This window comes from Patiria miniata, unplaced genomic scaffold (assembly GCF_015706575.1).
Source record: "Patiria miniata isolate m_02_andy unplaced genomic scaffold, ASM1570657v1 HiC_scaffold_2, whole genome shotgun sequence".
NCBI lineage: Eukaryota > Metazoa > Echinodermata > Asteroidea > Valvatida > Asterinidae > Patiria > Patiria miniata.
This window is the reverse complement of record NW_024037058.1, coordinates 10024864-10045200: the sequence shown is the minus strand read 5'-3', so window position 1 is coordinate 10045200 and position 20337 is coordinate 10024864. Positions and strand designations below refer to the sequence as shown.

The 20337-nt window shown below is 41.6% G+C and overlaps 3 protein-coding genes across 3 annotated transcripts; all 3 read right to left on the bottom strand.

Annotated features, from left to right (window-relative positions):
• Positions 1-5202: 5202 nt before the first annotated feature.
• LOC119726325 (5-hydroxytryptamine receptor 1A-beta-like) lies at positions 5203-6477 on the bottom strand. Its single transcript, XM_038197980.1, has one exon. The coding sequence runs from the start codon at positions 6475-6477 to the stop codon at positions 5203-5205; it is 1275 nt and encodes a 424-aa protein (XP_038053908.1).
• Positions 6478-13044: 6567 nt separating this feature from the next.
• LOC119726939 (trace amine-associated receptor 7e-like) lies at positions 13045-13896 on the bottom strand. The gene has a single exon (XM_038198782.1). The coding sequence runs from the start codon at positions 13552-13554 to the stop codon at positions 13096-13098; it is 459 nt and encodes a 152-aa protein (XP_038054710.1). The 5' UTR covers positions 13555-13896; the 3' UTR covers positions 13045-13095.
• Positions 13897-17618: 3722 nt separating this feature from the next.
• Positions 17619-18860, bottom strand: LOC119726323 (alpha-2Db adrenergic receptor-like). Its single transcript, XM_038197979.1, has one exon. The coding sequence runs from the start codon at positions 18858-18860 to the stop codon at positions 17619-17621; it is 1242 nt and encodes a 413-aa protein (XP_038053907.1).
• Positions 18861-20337: the final 1477 nt, after the last annotated feature.

The following is a 20337-nucleotide window of genomic DNA, read 5'->3' as shown; positions in this document are numbered from 1 at the left end:
CAGGTACTGACTGTGAATCGTGACCCTTTTCAAGTCACGAAATGAAATAAAATGATAACAAAGATCACTTGTTATAATGGTGGGAACTGGTATATATTGGCTGGAAGTAAGTCTAGCCATTTTGGCCTCACCACAGCTATGCGCAGTTGCGTAGACAGAATGTAGTCCGTATTTGGGATAATGATGTATAGTTTTTTGTGTTAAGAAACTTGTTTAACTTAATTATTTGATTACGTTCTAATTAGTAGTGAGTTGTGGTTACAGATTTTGGATGGGATCTGTCATTTAGTTCCATTTACTATGTAGACACTGTTATAGGGCACACGTTGTCATTCCTTTTTCTGCTTTCAAGGCAAACCGGCCAGTCAAGCTCCGTAGAAGTACACCAAAAAGCCTCTTCTTTGATCCAAAATAATCTTTGTCTGGTGGACATTCCTTATCGAGAGCATAGTTTGACACTTGCTGATTGGTGAGTGGAACTTTCCTGACATTATGCTGCCTTATATTTTTATGAACGGCAGTGTTTTGCGTGCTCACCGAGCCCACTTTCTCGCAAAGTTTAATGTGTACATCTGGAGATGCATTATTACGAAAGCCCATTAGCGCCACTGTAAGTATATTTGTTGAGGATTATTTAATTCGTTATTACGGATTATTAATTCGTTATTACGGATTACTAATTCGTTATAACGGATTATTAATTCGTTATTACGGATTATTTAATTCGTTATTACGGACTATTAATTCGTTATAACGGATTATTTAATTCGTTATTACGGATTATTAATTCGTTATTACGGATTACTTATTCGTTATAACGGATTATTAATTCGTTATTACGGATTATTTAATTCGTTATTACGGATTATTAATTCGTTATTACGAATTATTCATACGTTCTGAGTCATTACTCGGCAAGGAGTGCGAGCGTTTCATTCGGTGCCGGTGTAAAGCAAACGTTGTATGCAAAGATAGCGCCCCTGGTCACGTGCTCTCCACGTGTGAGAACATCAGACTTAATTCGTAATAACGAATTAAATAATCCGTAATAACGAATTAATAATCCGAAATAACGAATTAATAATCCGTAATAACGAATTAATAATCCGTAATAACGAATTAAATAATCCGTAATAACGAATTAATAATCCGTAATAACGAATTAAATAATCCGTTAAACTGAATATTAAGTTGGGGATTGTTTATATATTTAAGTACACTGTGTGTTGTTCTGTTGTACTACTGCAAGATTTATATTGTTTTGACAGATTGTGTCATTCATTTGGAAGTAGGCCTACAGGCTATACATCACCGTAGTTCGTCATTACGAAGCCTGCTGGGTAAGCAGAAACTATTGGAAATCATAATTATCACTCCTTGTATTTTATGATTGTATTAATTACCATTGATTGTAATTATCTTATAATAACTGGAGCACTTTGTAATCAGTGGAACATGTTTTCCTCTGTCTTTGCAGGTTTTTTTTATATTTGTCTTTAATTGTTGTCCTCACTGCTGTGTCATTTGGAGGAAAATAAATCTCACGGTGAAGTCTGGAAATCAGTTCATGCGTCTCCTGGATTCAGGGATTGTCTCCCACCCCACCTGTTCGAGCACATACCGGACAACCCCAGTGCACGCCCCTGCATGTTACTACATAATAAAGGGTGCCACTTTTCTATCTACTCTACTCGTGAAAATATTATCGATCAGTGCGGGAAAAAAATAGGTTAGAGTCATTTCGACTTGGCCTTAATATTATAGGAACAAAACTGTCCGCAGAAAGACTATTAATGAGTTCACTAACGAAACTTCCATATGAGGACTGACTTCCGTAATTTATAATATAACAAGTTCTAACAGTACCTTCATTTGTTTAAGCTTTGAATGAAAATCATTTAAAAGGCTCTCTTACAAATAAGATATCATGCTGATGACAACACAACATAACTAGTGTCATTCTAACAGAGCCTAATCTTACTAAGAACTGTCTTGCAGTCTTTCCTAAACCGCCCTATTGGAAAGTCCGTAAATCAGCGGATTGACTGCATTGTTGACGTAAAGAGTTACGGAGAGCTGCCCGATGATTATATTGAACATTGGGTCGGCGTAGGAAGCAAACCCAGCGGCAATAGCAATCCAGTACGGTAGCCAGGTCAGGAGAAACCGAACGCTGATGATGAAGAGTATTCTGGTTGTCTTACGCTGTTAAACTGCTGCATCTGCCTTTGGTGGTGTGCGTCCTACATTACCTTGATGTTGGCGAGGGTCACTGTCATTCTTCTCAACACGAGATTGTGTATCCTTTGACGCAAGTACATTGTTAATCAAAGTCGCTTGTGGTTGACTGGCCCATCTTTTCCCACTTTCGTCAAGGCTTAATTCGTCGATTTTGTGGCTTGGTGCTTTCTTGCTTTGCAACATTCTACCAGCATCAGCTACCGTGCTACCTCTGACACAAGAACAAGTTTAGTCAAGTCGCTTTGGTTGACTGGCCCATCTTTGTCCGCTATCGACAAGGGCGAATTCGTCGATTTCGTCGTTCGGTGCTCCCTTGCTTTGTGCCATTCTACTGGCATCAGCTACCGTGCTCGAGCATGGTTTACTGATGAACGTTGACACGGAAGCGACAGTAGAAATGTTCGGCTCGACATTTACGAATACGGAATCCTAAAGCCGTGTCGAGCATTTGTCCCCTAATCGAGAGACGCGGCTGCAATCTCGAGTGGTACTTGTGACGCCGACTTTTGTGTTTCTTGATAGTTGTGTAGACTTTGCCATAACGCAGGGCGATCATCACGAGCGCCGCGACGAAGTAAATAACCTCGAATGGCAACTCCCAAAGGTCCAAGGAATGGTTGCTGGATCCAGGGGCTCTGGGTACGAAGGCAGGAATATTGAAGACCAGTGAGAAAACGAATGCTGCCCAAGCTGCTAACTGAAAGGCTTTGTGCACAAAACCCCACGGTGCTTGGAGTTTTTTGTGTAGAATGGCTGCCGGACCACTTTTTACGGGAGTGTGCTAGTAATGTCACCTCGAATCCCACCAATCTTGGCGCTGTCCATGCCACGATGAATCACTGGGGAGAAAACATTACAGAAGGCACCAGGACGGTTGCAGATTTTTGTGAAAAGTATTTCAAATTTCATCGTCGAAAATGTTGCCTTTTCTCCGGTCAGTGGTGGAATCGAGAATAACAGATCTGCCCAGGCTAAGGCCATGATGAAAACATGGGTGCTGGTTTTTAGAGTCTTTGTCCAATAGACTCTGAGGTTGAGGCAGTTACCGGGCACACCGAATAAGAAAGTGACGCTCTGCACAATCAGCTGGAATAGGTTTCCAAAGGTGTCAGACAGGCCTGAATCCGTCCGTGTGTTTTCAAAAATAGACGTGGAATTCGACACCGGGGTGTTCTGCATGGCTGGAATATCTCTTGTAAAACTTGTGTTAAAATTCTCTTTGTTAAGTTGTCTAAGAAGACAGTGGCTGTTACGACTGTAATGTGCCTGTCTTGACTGGTGAGCCACAAGAAAACATTCTGGCAACTTTCTTGGCGGCATTATCTATTATATGTTGGTTGGCCAAACATGGTCATGCGCTTGCCGAATTCGTTAATACCATAAGTGATCCATTGTATTAAGCGGTTTTGTAACCGTTTACCCTTTTTTTAACATGCATCTCCTGAGAACTGGGGAATTCTCTCAACATCCTTTTACAAACTTGGCTTTTTGAAGCATTGCGTGTTTATCTAGAAACTTGCCGATAGACGAAGACAAGTCAGGTGCTTATAGAAATTAACCTTTTTTCATGAGCTGGTCTGACTGGAGGAAATTAGCGACCACTGTACCAAAGCAAAAAGCAGGGCAAGTTTCTGTGAGGTGATTTAATCTGGATGTTTACAGGAACTCATTTTTTGAGCACAATTGAATCGCGGTATATGGTACCATTGCTCACCTGGTTTTCTCAAATCTCTGCTTGTTAAATCTGAGACCCTGTGAAGAATCGTTAAAAAGGAAAACCAAGATAGAAGATTGCGAACAAGAACGATTGTGTAGCCTAATGTGTTTACGACGGCAAAGATGGGCGACCTTTCCATTGTCAGTAGACCGAGGGTGTGTTGCCGTCAACTTTATCTTTAGAAAATGATTTCAAGAAAGTACTGCAAAGTAGCAACATACAAAAGGTGCAAATAATAACATGAACGAGAAATCTGCACGGTGTTCTGCCTTGTTATTGTTTCAAGATTGAAACGACAATTTCTAATCAATACAGTTTGACAAAGAGTGCATCAAAATAAAAGGTCTTTTGACTTTCTATCACCAAACTCAAATTACCATATCCATAAAATCTACAACTTAAATTTAATCTCGATCTTCATCTTTCCGTTAATCTTCAAAAGCATAATTCTTCTCAGAAATGACTATCAGAAACAGTGAATCGGATACAAAAAAAACAGGAAAAGGCACACTTATGCCGCAAATTGTTCGCTATTTATATACAGACAACTCTCCAAGTTAAGCAGGAAGAACTGCGCGAGTCTTTCGTTTCGAAGCAAGTTGAGATTGTGCCGGGTCTGGGAAATTTCAGTTGCTAAGACGAGACAGCAAAATACTCTGAGATAAGGTGATACGTTCACAGTGAGACTATTTCCGATAGTCATCAGGCTATGGGAATAGAGCAATGCACACGAGACCTGATCGTGAACGCCTTCACGAGATAGGCACACCGACACGTGAGCTATGACATTCAAAGATATTCAGAAATGGATGAATCGAAGAACCGACATCAATTTTAATAGACTGCCGAGACCCGGTGAATATATCTTCATTCGAATTGAAATTAATAAATTGCAAATACAAGTAAGTAAACAATAAAAGGCAAATACAAAGTCAAACGCCCTTTAGTCGTTACCGCAGCGCACACAAATGACGTCATGTTATGATAACCAACCAACATTCCTGCCAAGTTTAGGGAAATCAACAGCTACATATGGATAGTACGGGATCAACGTGTGCCCCCCCCCCACCCCCACCGGTCGTGAGAAGACCCAAATATCCCGGTCCTAATAGGGCTGGAAGTCTACAACACCTCTTTTCCTCATTGACTGTCACTTATTTTGATTTTGTTTTTGTCAAACATGCTTTTTTCTTAGGCACACTTACATTATTAACACATCAACTGCATGAAGACAACAAATCCCGTTAATTAGTGTCATTCTTACAGAACTTAAATTTACTGAAAATTGTCTTGCAGTCTTTCCTGAACCGTCTGTTGGCAAGTCCGTAAATCAGCGGATTCACGGCGTTGTTGACGTAAGCGGTAATGGAGAGCTGCTCGAGGATCATATGGAACACTGGGTCGGAGTAGGAAGCAAACTTACCAACAGCAAGGATCCAGTAGGGTAGCCAGGTCAGGAGAAACACAACGCTGGTGATGAAGAGCATCCTGGTTGTCTTACGCTGTAAACCTGCTGCATCTGCCTTTGGTGGTGCGCGTCCTGCATTGCCTTGGTGTTGTCGCGTGTCATTGGTCCCGTCCACAACACGATTTTCTGTATCCTTCGACACAAGGACATGTTTCGTCAAAGTCGATTGTGGGTGACTGGCCCGTCTTTTCCCACTTTCGCCAAGGGTCGATACGTTGGTTTCGTGGTTCGGTGCTCCATTGTTTTGTGCTATTCTGCTGCCATCAATTGCATTGCTCGAGCATGGTTTACTGATGAACGTCAACACGGAAGCGACGTTAAGAATGTTCGGTTCGTCATTTGTGAATACGGAATCATGTAGTCTTGTCGAGCAATTGTTGACTATTCGAGAGACTCTGCAATCTCGAGTGGTACTTTTGACGCCGACTTTGGTGTGTTTCTTGATAGTTGTGTAGATTTTACCGTAACACAGGGCGATCATCACGAGCGCTATGACAAAGCACATAACCTCAAATGCCAACGCCAAAAGGTCCAATGGCTGGTCGCTGGATCCTGGGGTTCTGGGTATGTAGGCAGGAATACTTACGACCAGTGAGAATACGAATGCTGCCCACGCTGCTATCTTGCCGCGTTTGTGGGTGAAGAACCGGCGTTGTGGCCGGCATATGCAGTCGTAGCGGTCCGCTGCGATCACAGCAGTCATCATAATCGATGTACTGATGGCTGTTGACTGAAGAGCCAAGATAATAAATGTGAACTCTGGGACCTCATGACCAGCCATGGAAGCAACCTTATAATAAATACGATTCACAGCCAGCAAGCTGACGGCCAGATCGGCCCAGGCTAAGCCCATGATGAAAACATGGGTGCTGGTTGTTAGAGTCTTTGTCCAGTAGACGCGGAGTATGAGGCAGTTACCGGGCACGCCGAATAAGAAAATGACGCTCTGCACAATCAGCTGGAATAGGTCTCCAACCGTGTTAGACAGCCCTGAATCCGACTCAGTGTTTTCAAAACAAGAGGTGGAATTTGGCATCGGATTGTTCACCATGGCTGGAGTTTTTCTCGCCCAACTTGTATTAAAATTCTCCTTGTTATTTAGCTTAGAAGGAGAGCGAATGTTACGACTGCAATATGTCTGTCTGTATTGGTGTGCCAGAAGAAAGCACCGTGGCAGCTATGTCCGCAGCGTTTCCTATTATACGTAATCATTGCCTATAGTACGTGTGATCAATCAAATTTAAGATTTTTTTTGTGCGTAAAGGGAGGTTGGCCAATCGTGGTCATGCGCGTGCAAATTCGTTTATTATCAGCGATACATGTTTGTAGCGGCTTCGTGATCGTTTTTTTGGTATAGACATGCATCTCCCGAGAACTGGGGGCATTCTCTAAATATCTTTTTTTTGCTTTTTTTAGGCATTGTGTGTTTATCTTGAAACTTGCCAATAGACGAAGACAATTCGGGCGCTTATAGAAATGAACCTTTCCTGCGTGAGCTGGTCTGACTGAAGGAAATTATTCAGCTTCGTGCCAAACCAAACGCAGGGCAGGTCCTTGTGAGATAATTTAATCTGGATCTGTGCAGGAACTGTTTTGGGGGCACATTCGCTCTTCTGATGTCTTTCTCATCTCTGTAAATTGAATCTGGAGACGTCGGGAAGGATCATAATAAAATTCAGGACCCAGTTTGAAGATTGTGAATGTTTCTTTTCCTTTGTTATTTCCCCCCTCTTTTGCTACGAGGCGGCTGAACAAGAACGATTGTGTAAGGTTTTTACGACGTCAAGGTAACGCAAGTTCACCATTGTAACTAGAACATCGGTTTGTTGGCGTCAAATTTATCTTCAAAGGTTATATCAATGAGATTTATTCAGAGTGGCAATTAACTGACATCTGACATAAGGTGCAAATAAATAACTCGAGCAAGAAATCAATACGCTGGTGTGCCCTGTTACTGTTTTATGTTTGAAACGACACTTTCTAATCGATACACTTTGGTAAATATTGCATTAAAATATCACCGAACTGAAATTTTCTGTAAAAACCTACAACTCAAATCTATTCTGGATAAATTTTCATAATCATAATCACAAAACGAAATGTACTATCGCTAACAGTGACTCGGTAAAAAAAATAGCATAAGCAAGTAATACATCGGGTCAGTATAGGTATAATGCCCCGCCTCTTTTTTACACGTTCTATGGGGATTGTGGTGGAGGGAATGTGGAGAGAATGTGGAAGGATGTGGAGGGCTGTCATTAGATAAGAGGATTATCGGATGCGAAATGCGTAAAATGAGCAATAGAAGAGCAAGAAATGAGTGGATGAGTAGTTATATATTAAACGATTTCATCCGTTTCTTGCCTTTCTGACCTATGGGTCCCCTATACCCTTGGCACTCTGCTTTGTGTTCACCATCCTTCTGAGCACACACAGGCCACTTCAGCATCCTACCAGCCGTGTGGTTGCAAACGCCAAAGTGTGCCGTTTGTCAAGCAAAGCTAATCCGATTACATACTTAGACGCTGAAACAGAGCAGTGAAATTCGTGAATCCGAAAAAAGCATGGCCTTTTGAACGTTGTGTTTTTCAGAAAATATGCTCAGTATGATTTAAATGTTAAATTATTAGGGAAGAAGAAATTCTGTACTTTGTGTCAGTGAAAAATCGCCGTCATCGATGCCGAAACGTCAATACTGGTTACTGGTATAGCTGACCTTCAAGTCTGGAATCGTTCGGAATCTTCCCCAAATCTATGTATTTATCTCAATTTCTAGGAATGCACGTAAGTTGTTATTTTACGAGTAGTTGAACACTTATATCATCTAAGTGTATTCTGAATTTCAGCTTAATCTGTTTTTGCAAACGCTAGTGTTACAGCCTTAACTATCTCCAAGGAAAATTTTGACGAGACGACATGACTTGACGTGGGTCTCGGTATCGACCAATGGAAGCCAGCAAAAAGGGTGATATTATCAATTAATAACTCGTGAAGGAGGTTTTTATGCAAATTTTTACTGCACACCATAATGGATAGGAACCTTAATATTCGTGAGGCTTGAAAAGATTGACAGATATTGCAAACACCAGTGTTACAATTTCAAAAAAAATACCCACAGAACGTGCTCAAACATAACACCAAACACTGAAATACTGTCATTGTTTGTTTATTTTGAAAATGCCCATCGGTAAACGAGATGATTTAAAAGCGACCTTTTGTACTTCGCCGGTTCCATTAAACAACAGGGCACGCCACACGTGTATAACAATGCAATGTTTTTTTTAATCTGGAACCTCTATGTTGAAGTCTGTAGCCAATGAGGCTTTATGCATTCCTTGTTCGGTTTTCGGTAACAATTTTATTGAACTGAAGGACTCCCGAAATACGTGGTTTTGATTGTGTACCGCTAAGTGTGAAATCAAATGTTTCTATACTTAGGGACATGATTGATGTTGGAGACGGCGTTGTTCAATGTGAAATTTTAAATGACAACGAAATAATTAAAGACATCTGTGTCAATTGACTCAATTTGTTTCCCCTATGTAATCTTTGTATGTATTTCTTTTTATATTAGTGTGTTTGTTTTATCTTGCGCCATGAATTTTGGCGAATAAAGATGTTATTGTAAATGATAAACAAATTCTTACATAATCTCTACACAATGCATCCCGTGATCCTATTTGATAGCCCTCAACTTCCCTTCACTTTCCTTCCCCACAATCCCCATTAGTCCAGCGGATATGTGAAAAAATTGTGCACTTGTGCATGAAAGCGTGAAACTTGGCGCAGATGTTTATATTCATGCGAGAAAATGTTTCAGATTGGAGCCATCGCAAATTTACCCTTTTAGGGGCGTGGCATCCATTAAAAAAAGGGGGCGGAACTTGTCGTGCTCGCAGTGAAAACGGTTTTTCCCACTTTTTACAAAAGCAGGAAACTTCACAAAGTCATAATTATATAGATTATTAGTTTTTTCCAGATTCGGAGCCACCACAATAGTACCTTTTGGAGGGCGTGGCAGCCATTAAAAGAAAAGGGGGGGTTTAATTATTATGCCCACTTTGGAAAACATTGTGCCCATATTTCATGAACGAATAAAACGTCCCACAGACGTTTATATTCATGAGAAAAAAAAATCCAGATGTGGCGCCATCGCGAACACACCCTTTTAGGGGCGTGGCAACCATATCAGAAAAAAAGGGGGCGTGGTTTTCTTACGCCCACCCTGGAAATATTGTTCCCACACTCATAGAAAACTGGAACTTTCCACAAACATTGACATTCATGAGAAAAAAAAAATCCAGATGTGGAGCCATCTCGAACACACCCTTTTAGCGGCGTGGCAACCATATAAGAAAAAAAGGGGGGCTGGGATTTCATTATGCCCACCCTGGAAATATTGTTCCCACATTCATAGAGAAATGGAACTTTCCACAGACATTGACATTCATGAGAAAAACAATTCCAGATGTGGAGCCATCGCGAACACACCCTTTTAGGGGCGTGGCAGTTATATTGAAAAAAGGGGGCGGGGTTCTCATTATGCCCAACATGGAAAAATGTGCCCACATCTCATAAACGAATGAAGCTAATTCCCACAGACATTAATACTTACGAGAAAAAAATTACACGTGGAGCCATCGTAAACACACCCTTTTAGGGGCGTGGCAGCCATAATAAAATCGGGGGGGTAGTCATGATGCCCCTATAAAAGAAAGTTGTGCCTACCTTTCATAAATGGATTAAATTCCACTCGGACAATATATTCATAAAAATCTTTTTTTTATGTGAAGCCATCACAAACCTACCCTTTTAGAGGCGCGGCATCCATTTTTAAAATGGGGAGGGGTACTTAATATGCACAACGTGGAAAATTTTGACCGCGTTTCATATACTAAAATCCACCTCAGATAGCTGTTTAATGTGTTGGAGTAGGGCCGCCTTTATAGTTGGAAGTTACTGTTGGCAAACCCTTTGTTTTCTTACACTATGCATTCTTGCCTCATCTATATTAACCCAGTTACTGGTTCTGTCGTCTGTAGAATTATTGTTAACCTTTCAACTGCAGCAATATCTGAATTGGGGTATAAACTGGGGTACCTCAGTTATTCCTGGAAAGACTAGTGTTACTTCTTCAAATACATTGTTTCCCCTGTATTTTTTGTCTGACAGATCAAAAGGCATATGCAGTGTCGCACCTGTATAAAGTATAAACATTTTTAATGGATTTGGTCGGGGTAAAAAAAAAACACTCATCAGAGCTTGATATACCATTTTTAAGAGAACAGAGGGGTTGTGTGGTGGGGGTACACAGATTCATTGAATGTGAAGTCATAGTGGACGTGACCACCACTTTGTGAGGCGAGTACATCGTGTTGTTACCCAATCTGCTGTCAATGCGGCGCAACGGGAAGGGGGTAGGGGGATTTTACACTCCCCCGCCCCCGTAAAAAAGGATTTCCATGGCTCTTAAATGTTAAATGTTAGAGTTTAGGGCTGCCGTTGTGTGCTGTGTATTTGTAATTATGAAATCACTCTGGAATTTAGATGTGCATGATAATATAGGTGCAAGTACACACATTGAACCCCATAACTGGGGTTAGCCTACCGGTACTTACCCATGCTCTTTGGTGTATTAATAAAGTCATTGTATTACCAAATAATATAGGTTATGGGCCAATCAACATTATAAGAAATCAACAACAAAATATAAAAATTGTAATTGTGGGCACAGTTAGTAGGCCCCTCACACCTCTAAAAGGATGAGTTTGCTGTGGCTCTACATATGAATTTATTATCTTGCACCAAGTTTGTGTGAAGTTTAGTCATTTATGAAAGTTCGATGGTGGGAAAATGATTAGCATCACCCCCCCCCCATTTTTTTTTAAATAGATGCCATGCATCTAAAAGGATAAGTTTGTGATGGCTTCAAATTTTAAAAAAAGGAAAGATTTTCATGATAGAATTGTCCGTGTGGAGTTTAATCCATTAATGATAGGTAGGCATGACTTTCTTTTATAGGGGCATCATGACTACCCCCCCCCCATTTTACTATGGCTGCCACGCCCCTAAAAGGGTGTGTTTACGATGGCTTCCCGTGTGACTTTTTTTTCTCGTGAATATTAATGTCTGTGGGAATTAGCTTCATTCGTTTATGAGATGTGGGCACATTTTTTCCATGTTGGGCATAATGAGAACCCCGGCCCCCTTTTTTTCAATATAGCTGCCACGCCCCTAAAAGGGTGCGTTCGCGATGGCTCCACATCTGGAATTGTTTTTCTCATGAATGTCAATGTCTGTGGAAAGTTCCATTTCTCTATGAATGTGGGAACTATATTTCCAGGGTGGGTGTAATGAAAACCCCGCCCCATTTTTTCTTATATGGTTGCCACGCCCCTAAAAGGGTGTGTTCGAGATGGCTCCACATCTGGATTTTTTTTTCTCATGAATATAAACGTCTGTGGGACGTTTTATTCGTTCATGAAATATGGGCACAATGTTTTCCAAAGTGGGCATAATAATTACCCCCCTTTTTTTTCTTTTAATGGCTGCCACGCCCCCCCAAAGGTACTTTTGTGGTGGCTCCGAATCTGGAAAACACTAATAATCTATATAATTATGTCTTTGTGAAGTTTCCTGCTTTTGTAACAAGTGGGAAAAAATATTTTCACTGCGGGCACGACAAGTCCCGCTCCCCTTTTTTTAAATGGATGCCACGCCCCTAAAAGGGTAAATTTGCGATGGCTCTACATCTAAAACATTTTCTCGCATGAATATAAACATCTGTGCCAAGTTTCACGCTTTCATGCAATAGTGCACAATTCATCGATATTTTGTCACATATCCGCTGGACTACATAGAACGTTTACAAAACATTGAAATGTTGTAACTTTTCCTAACTTTTATTAGGAGTCAGCATGTACGAAAACATGGAGAAATGAATTTTTGTGAGTCATAACCAGGCTTTATTTTCCCGACACTATCAAGTATCAACTTAAGACTAAAGTTCATGGTCACTTGACCAACTACAATGCATGCTGGGAAACCTTTATGGCCGTCATTGGCGAGAAAAAAAACGCAATTCACCTTTTCTCACAATATTTCTTTGTTTTGGTATAATTTAAAAATACAAAACACGTCAATAGTTTTAGGAACAAAATAAATATAATGTGATTTGCCAAACAAAAATGTGTCTGGCGCCTTATATAACTGATTTTGGATGTCATACGTTGTTCAATTGGATGAGTTTTAACCCGAAGAAAATTTGTATCAAATTCGAAAGCTATTGGATAAAATAGATGTAGAATTTACGCGAAATGTACTGTTTTCGACGAAAAAAAAATTGGAAAAATACGGTAAAACACCCTCTTGTTGTTCTTTTTTGGATTATCAGCCAACCAACATTCCTGCCAATTTTTAGGAAAATTCGCTGCCGAATATGGAAATTAGGATGGGAACAAGGTGCTGCCCCCCCCCAACCCGGTACCCTAAGAAGCCCTAGATTCCCAGGTCCCGATAAAGTAACAAGTCTATACGACACTTCTTCTGTTCAAGGTCCATCAGTGATGTTCATTTTATATTTTTCCCAAAATTTTTGTCATATGCATACAATTACAATCAAGAGATCAAGTGCGTAAAGACAACGAACCGCGTTAACTATAGTGTCATTCTAACAAAGCTTACTCTTATTGAGAAATGCCTTGCAGTCTTTCCTGAACCGTCTGTTGGCAAGTCCGTAGATCAATGGGTTCACGGCGTTGTTGACGTAAAGCGTTACGAAGAGATGCCTGAAGATCATATGGAACACTGGGTCAGAGTATGAAGCAAATGTACCGGCAACACGGATCCAGTAGGGTAGCCAGGTCAGGAGAAACACAACGCTGGTGATGAAGAGAATACTGGTTGTCTTACGCTGTAAAACTGCTGCATCTGCCTTGGGTGGTATGCGTCCGCCATTACCTTGGTGTTGTCGAGTTTCATTGGTCCCGATCACAACTGTGTGACTGTCCAGTCGTTTCCCGCTTTCGTCGGGGATTGAATGGTCAATTTCGCGGCTCGGTGCTCCCTTGCTTTGTGTCATTCTGCTAGCATCAGCTACCGTGCTCGAGCATGGTTTACTGATTAACATTGACACGGAAGCGACAGCAGGAATGTTCGGTTCGACATTTGGGGATTCGGAATCCGGCAGCCTTATCGACGATTTGTCGGCTAATCGAGAGACGCTGCAATCTCGAGTGGTACTTTTGAAGCCGACTTTGGTGTGTTTTTTGATAGTCGTGTAGACTTTGCCGTAACACAGGGCGATCGTCACGAGCGCCACGACGAAGCAAATGACCTGGAATGCCAAAATCAACAGGAGCAACGACGGGGTTTCTGAAGCCAGGAATGTTGATGACCAGTGAGAGTACGAATGCTGCCCAAGCTGCTATCTTGCCGCGCTTGTGGGTGAAGAACCGGCGCTCTGGCCGGCATATGCAGTCGTAGCGGTCCGCTGCGATCACAGCAGTCATCATAGTCGACGTACTGATGGCTGTTGACTGAAGAGCCCAGAAAATAAATGTGAACTCTGGGACCCCATTGCCAGCCATGTTAGCAACCTTCTCATAAATACGATGCACAGCCAACACGCAAACTTCCAGATCAGCCCAGGCTAAGGCCATGATCAGAACATGGGTACTGGTTTTTAGAGTCTTTTCCCAGTAGACACGGAGTATGAGGCAGTTACCAGGCACGCCGAATAAGAAAATGACGCTCTGCACAATCAGCTCGAATAGGTTTCCAACCGTGTGTGACAGGCCTGAATCCAACTCTGTGTTTTCAAAAATAGAGAAGGTATTCGGCATTGGAGTGTGCGTCTCCATGGATGAAGTTTCTGTCGACAAACTTGTCAACAAGTCTGCTTGTTAAGTTGTCCAACAAGATAGTGGATGTTACGACTGTAATAATGTCTATCTATACTGGTGCGCCAGAAGCAAGCACTCTGGCAACTATCTCCGCAACATTACCTATTATACGTTACGCGGCGCGCAGCGGAGAGGCCTGAGCGACCAAATTTTCTTGCTGTCTACATGTACTGGGAGGTTGGCCAATCATGGTTGTGCGCGTCCGAAATTCGATTATTATCAGTGATGCATTGTATGTAGCAGTTTTGTAACCGTTTCTCTCTTCTTCTTTTTTTGCTATAGGCATAGTCCCTCTGGGAGCATTCTCTCAACATCCTTGTAAATATCTGGCTTTAAGCATTGCGTGTTTATCTAGAAACCTATCGATATAAACGAAGACACTGTTCGAGTGCTGATAGAAATTAACTCTTTTTTCATGAGCTAGTCTGACTGTAGAAAAATATCGAGCTTTGTACCAAACCAAAATCAGGGCAGGTTTCTATGTAATTTAATTTGGTGTGTAAAGGAGTTGTGGGGGGTAGGGGGACAATTGAATCGCGGTATGTGATGTGTTTTTTTTTCCTTACCTCTGCTTATTAAATTGGAGACGCTGGGGAGAATTGCAAGAATGATCAGAAGAGGGTTTGAAGCTGGTGAAGCTTTTTTTTTTTTTGAAGTCTTCTTTCTTTGTCTTTTTTTCCCCTTTTTGTTATGAGGCTGGACAAGAACGCTTGTGTAAGGGTTTTTCTGACGGCGAAGATGCGCGAAGTCACCATTGTAAATAGACTAAACGGTTTGTTGTCAAATTTACCTTAGAATTAATATTAATACACTATTGCCGAGTAGCAACTGACATAAGTTCAAAATTTTAAGGTTGACATGACACCATACGTTTTGGAAAAGAGTGCATCAAAATGAAAGATTTATTTAATTTCTATCACAAACTCAAATTATCCCTGATAATCTAAATATATCTGTCCGTAAATCTTCATAATCACATTCCTACCTAAAAATGGAATAGCATTAAAAGTGACTCCGATGAAAAAAAAATCAGCAGAAAAAAAGGCAAATGCCGCAAATGTTTACCATTAGGAGAAACCCTCCAAGTTAAGCAGGGAGAACTGCGCGAATCTTTCACTGTGAAGCAAGTTGATTTTGTGCGGAGTCCAGGAAATTTCAACTGCTAAGATGAGACAGTTTACAAATATAACATGGTTTGAGGCTGGACAGTCGATATATACTCCCAGAAGTATTGGAAGTTGACAAACTATCATCTTCCAATACCGAGGGGAGCTAATATCGACTGTCCACCCGAAATAAACCATGTTATAGGGGCCTATTTGTTTTACTATACCTCATACATATTCAGTTGCAGAATTTTCCCGTTGCCAAAAGTTCAGATCGTTTGCAAGACAGTAGGGCCTAACTCATTTGTAAATACAATTGTTTGTGGACAACTTTTTTTAGTACAGGAGGCATCTTTATTGTCCACAATGTTCTCCAATTATGCAAAATTAAGCTCTTTCGTTTTCTAGAATCCTACCGTTTCTTCCATATTATTGAACTTGCTTGAAAAGTACAAAGAATCACCGTGATGAACCCTATCAGAACTCGCGGCACCTACCCTATGGGCTCCGTGCACTACGAGTGGGCGCCCTTTAACCTAGCAACGACGTCCCATGGGCGGGACATTTAGCTGGTTGACATGCACCGTTCCTTTTGTGTGCCGCACGTACACCGGGGATTTATACTATGTACAGCACGCAGTCGCGGCAATATCACTGTTAGGCAAGATGGCGTCGGTCGGTCACCCCCGCCCCGACTGTACTCTCTTTGCCGGTGAAGGGGTACTTGAGAAAGGAGCGAATTAAACCTCGCCGTGCCCGGTTACAGTACCAAGCTTCAAACGACACTTTCTTAACGATACAGTGCATCAGTGGAAAGAGTGCATCAAAATGTCACAGAAATTCACTCATATTATCCGTCAAAACTTATCATAATCCTACTAAGAAATGAACGATCATAAACATTGAGTCGGATAAACAGAAAGTGAGCAGAAAGAAAATGCAAATATCGGAAACTGTTTACCAATTATAGAAATCTCTCCCGATAAGGCAGGGATAACAGTGCTATTTTTCCATTTTGAAGCGAGTAATAGCGTCCTGTGCGGTGTGCCGTGCCCTGTAAAAATAAGGTCAGCCTATCAGCGAATAGAGCCGACCGAAGCAAACGTAAACCGTGACGAAAAGGTACGGTGGCAATGAACAAAGCTTGTCAAAAATACGGGCTACTAATGGAAAGACCTCACCTCGAATTCCACCAATCTTGGCGTTCTATCCAAGCCACGATGAACCATTGGGGAGAAAAAAAAGTTACAGAAGACAGCAGGACGGTTGCAGATTTTTGTAAAAAGTATGTAAAATTTCATCCGCGAAAAAATGGTGCCTTTTCTCCGGTCAGTGGTGACTGACGCGTGGCCAAGTTACTGTGCGCTATCTAAAGTGTAGTGTGAGAACTTTTCATCAATAACCGTCAGCCATTGACGCGTTCAGCGTGTGACGTAATCACATCCGGGATCTTTTGAGAAATTCTCGAGGTGTCCGCAGGTTCAAATGCGCTTAATCAACATTTTTGTGAGCCAAACCATGTTTGCTTTGCCAGTATATACATATCAAGTATCATTTAAGACTAAACTTCGTGATCCCCTAAACAAGTACAATGCTTGCTAGGAAACCAATATGACTGGCATTGGTGCGAAGAAAGCAATTCACTCTTTCTACACAATATTTCTTTGTTTCGGTATACCTTTAAATGCAAAGCCTTCACAAAACTATCCTAAGTACGCCATTAGTGCCGAATGTGGTCGAACCTTTGGGACAAAATAAGTAAACTGTGATTTTGCCAAACAAAAGCGTATAGAGCCTTCTATCTATGAAATTGCAAGTGTTTCGATGAAATGTACAATTTACACAAAATATACTGTTTCGAAAAAAACAAAAGCTAAAACATGGGGAAGCGCCCTCTTGTTATCATTTTTTGGATTAGCGGCCAATTAACATTCCTGGCAAATTTTAGGAAAATCGGCTATCGTATATGGAAAGCTGGATGGGAAACAAGGTGCTGCCCCCTCTTCCCCACCCCCGGCCCTAGGAAGCCCTCATTGGCCAGGTCCTGATAAAGTTAAAGTCTATACAACACCTCTTGTGTTCATGTTCTGTCAGTTCTGTTCATTCTATATTTTCCTCAAAATTGTGTCTATGCACTTACAAATAGGACATCAAGTGCTTGAAGACAAAGAATCGCGTTAATCCTAACGGAGCTTAATCCTACTGAGAACTGTCTTGCAGTCTTTCCTGAATCGCCTGTTGGCAAGTCCGTAGATCAGCGGGTTCACGGCGTTGTTGACGAATAGAGTTACGGAGAGGTTATCGAGGATCATATGGAACACTGGGTCGGAGTAGGAGGCAAATGTACCGGTAACACGGATCCAGTAGGGTAGCCAGGTCAGGAGAAACACAACGCTGGTGATGAAGAGCATCCTGGTTGTCTTACGCTGTAAAACTGCTGCATCTGCCTTTGGTGGTGCGCGTCCAGCGTTATCGTGGTGTTGTCGAGTGTCATTGGTCCCGTTCACAACACGAGATTCTGTATCCCTCGACACAAGTACATGTTTGGTCAAAGTCGCTTGTTGGTGACTGATCCATCTTTTCCCGCTTTCGTCAAGGCCTGGTTCTACTTTGCTTTGTGCCATTCTACTGCCATCAGCTGCCATGCTCGTACATGGATTACTGATGAACGTCGACACGGAAGCAACGGCAGGAATTCTCGGTTCAATATTTGAGAACACGGAATCCTGCAGCCTTGTCGAGCATTCGTCGGCTAATCGAGAGACGCTGCAATCTCGAGTGGTATTTTTGACGCCGACTTTGGTGTGTTTCTTGATGGTCGTGTAGACTTTGCCGTAACACAGGGCGATCATCACGAGCGCCACGACGAAGCAAATGACCTGGAATGCATACCGCAGAAGGAGAAACGACTGGTTGATGGATCCAGGGGTTTGGGGGATAAAGGCAGGTATATTGATGACCAGTGAGAATACGAATGCTGCCCCAGCTGCTATCTTGCCGCGTTTGTGGGTAAAGAACCGGCGCTGAGGCCGACATATGCAGTCGTAGCGGTCCGCTGCGATCACAGCAGTCATCATAATCGACGTGCTGATGGCTATTGACTGAAGAGCCGAGATAATAAATGTGAACTCCGGGACCTCATAGCCAGCCATATAAGCCATCGTATAATAAATATTTTGCACAGTCAACACGCAGACTGCCAGATCGGCCCAGGCTAAGGCCATGATGAAAACATGGGTGCTGGTTTTTAGAGTCTTTGTCCAGTAGACACGGAGTATGAGACAGTTACCGGGCACGCCGAATAAGAAAATGACGCTCTGCACAATCAGCTGGGCTATGTTTGCAACCGTGTCAGACAGGCCTGAATCCGAGTCTGTGTTTTCAAAAATAGATGTGAAATTCTGCACCGGAGTGTCAGTCTCCATGGCTGAAATTTATCTCCACAAACGTGTGCTTGTTAAGTGGTCTAAGAAGATAGTGGATGTTTCGACTGTAATAATGTCCGTCTATACTGGTGCGCTAGACGAGACGCTCTGGCAACTGTCTTCGGAGCATTACCCGTTATACGTAACGCTGCACACATCGGTGAAGTGTGATCGACCCAATTTTCTTGCTGGGTACATGTATTGGGAGGTGTGACAGTCATGGTCATGCGCGTCAGAAATTCGATTTCGCAGCTAAATTTGATTATTTTCAGTGATGCATTGTAGTAGCAATTTCGTAACTGTTTCTCTCCTTTTGTGTGTGTGTTGTTATCGGTATTTCTCTGGGAGCGTTCCCTTAACATCCTCGTAAATACTTGGCTTTTTAAGCATCGCCTGTTTATCTAGAAACAATGATAGACGAAGACAGTTCATATGCTGATGGAAATTAACTCTTTTTCCACGAGCTAGTCTGTCCGTAGGAAATTATTGAGCTTTGTACCAAACCAAAATCAGGGCAGGTTTCTTTGAGGTAATTTAATTTTGGTGTGTATAGGAACTGTTTTAGGGGAACAATCGCGATATGTTGTGTCATCGATCACCTGTTTTTTATTTGGTTTTTATTGCGTATTCTGCTTATTAAATTGGAGACGCCGGGAAGAATAATCAGAATAGTCGGAACAGAATTTGAAGCTTCGAAGTTTTTTTCTTTTCCTTTGTATTTTTTCTTTTCCCCTTTTTGCTATAAGGCTGAACGAGACCGATTGTGAAAGGGTTTTTGTGAAAGGTCTGTTGTCGTCAATTTACCTTTAAAAAATATTATATCAATAAACTATTGAAGAGTAGAAACTGACATAAGGTCCAAATAAATAACACGAACGAGAAATCTCTACGCTGGTCTGCCCTATTATTGTGTTAAGGTTGACATGACACTTTCTAATACATACAGTTTGAAGAGGAGTGCATCAAAATGAAAGATATATTTAATTTTTTTAACAATCTCAAATAATTCGAGATACTTTTAATAAATATTTCCATATATCTTCACAATTGCATTCCTACTTAGAAATGGAATATCATAAAAAGTGGTTCGGATTTAGAAGAAAAAAAAAGTCTGCAGAAAAAAAGGCAAATGCCGCAAAATGTATATAATTTTAGGAGAAACCCTCCAAGTTAAGCAGCAAGAACTTGGCGAATCTTTCATTTCGAAGCAAGTTGAGTCTGTGCCGAGACAAGGACGTTGCAACTGCTAAGATGAGACAGCATGAAAAACACTCTATGATAAGGTTATACGTTCAAACTGATACAACCTCAGACAACCATAAGGCTATGGGAGAAGAGCAATGCACACGAGACCTGATCAGTAAAAGCCTTCACGAGAAAGGCAAACCGACACATGAACTATGACAACCAAAAGGGAACGTTGTCTTTTTTTAAACGTCACGAACATGACAGGTTTATAGGTATTAAGAAAGCATAC

Excerpts from the sequence above, each read along its gene's own strand:
- LOC119726325 (XM_038197980.1), bottom strand. The coding sequence starts at position 6,477 with ATGGTGAACAATCCGATGCCAAATTCCACCTCTTGTTTTGAAAACACT.
- LOC119726939 (XM_038198782.1), bottom strand. The coding sequence starts at position 13,554 with ATGTTAATCAGTAAACCATGCTCGAGCACGGTAGCTGATGCTAGCAGA.
- LOC119726323 (XM_038197979.1), bottom strand. The coding sequence starts at position 18,860 with ATGGAGACTGACACTCCGGTGCAGAATTTCACATCTATTTTTGAAAAC.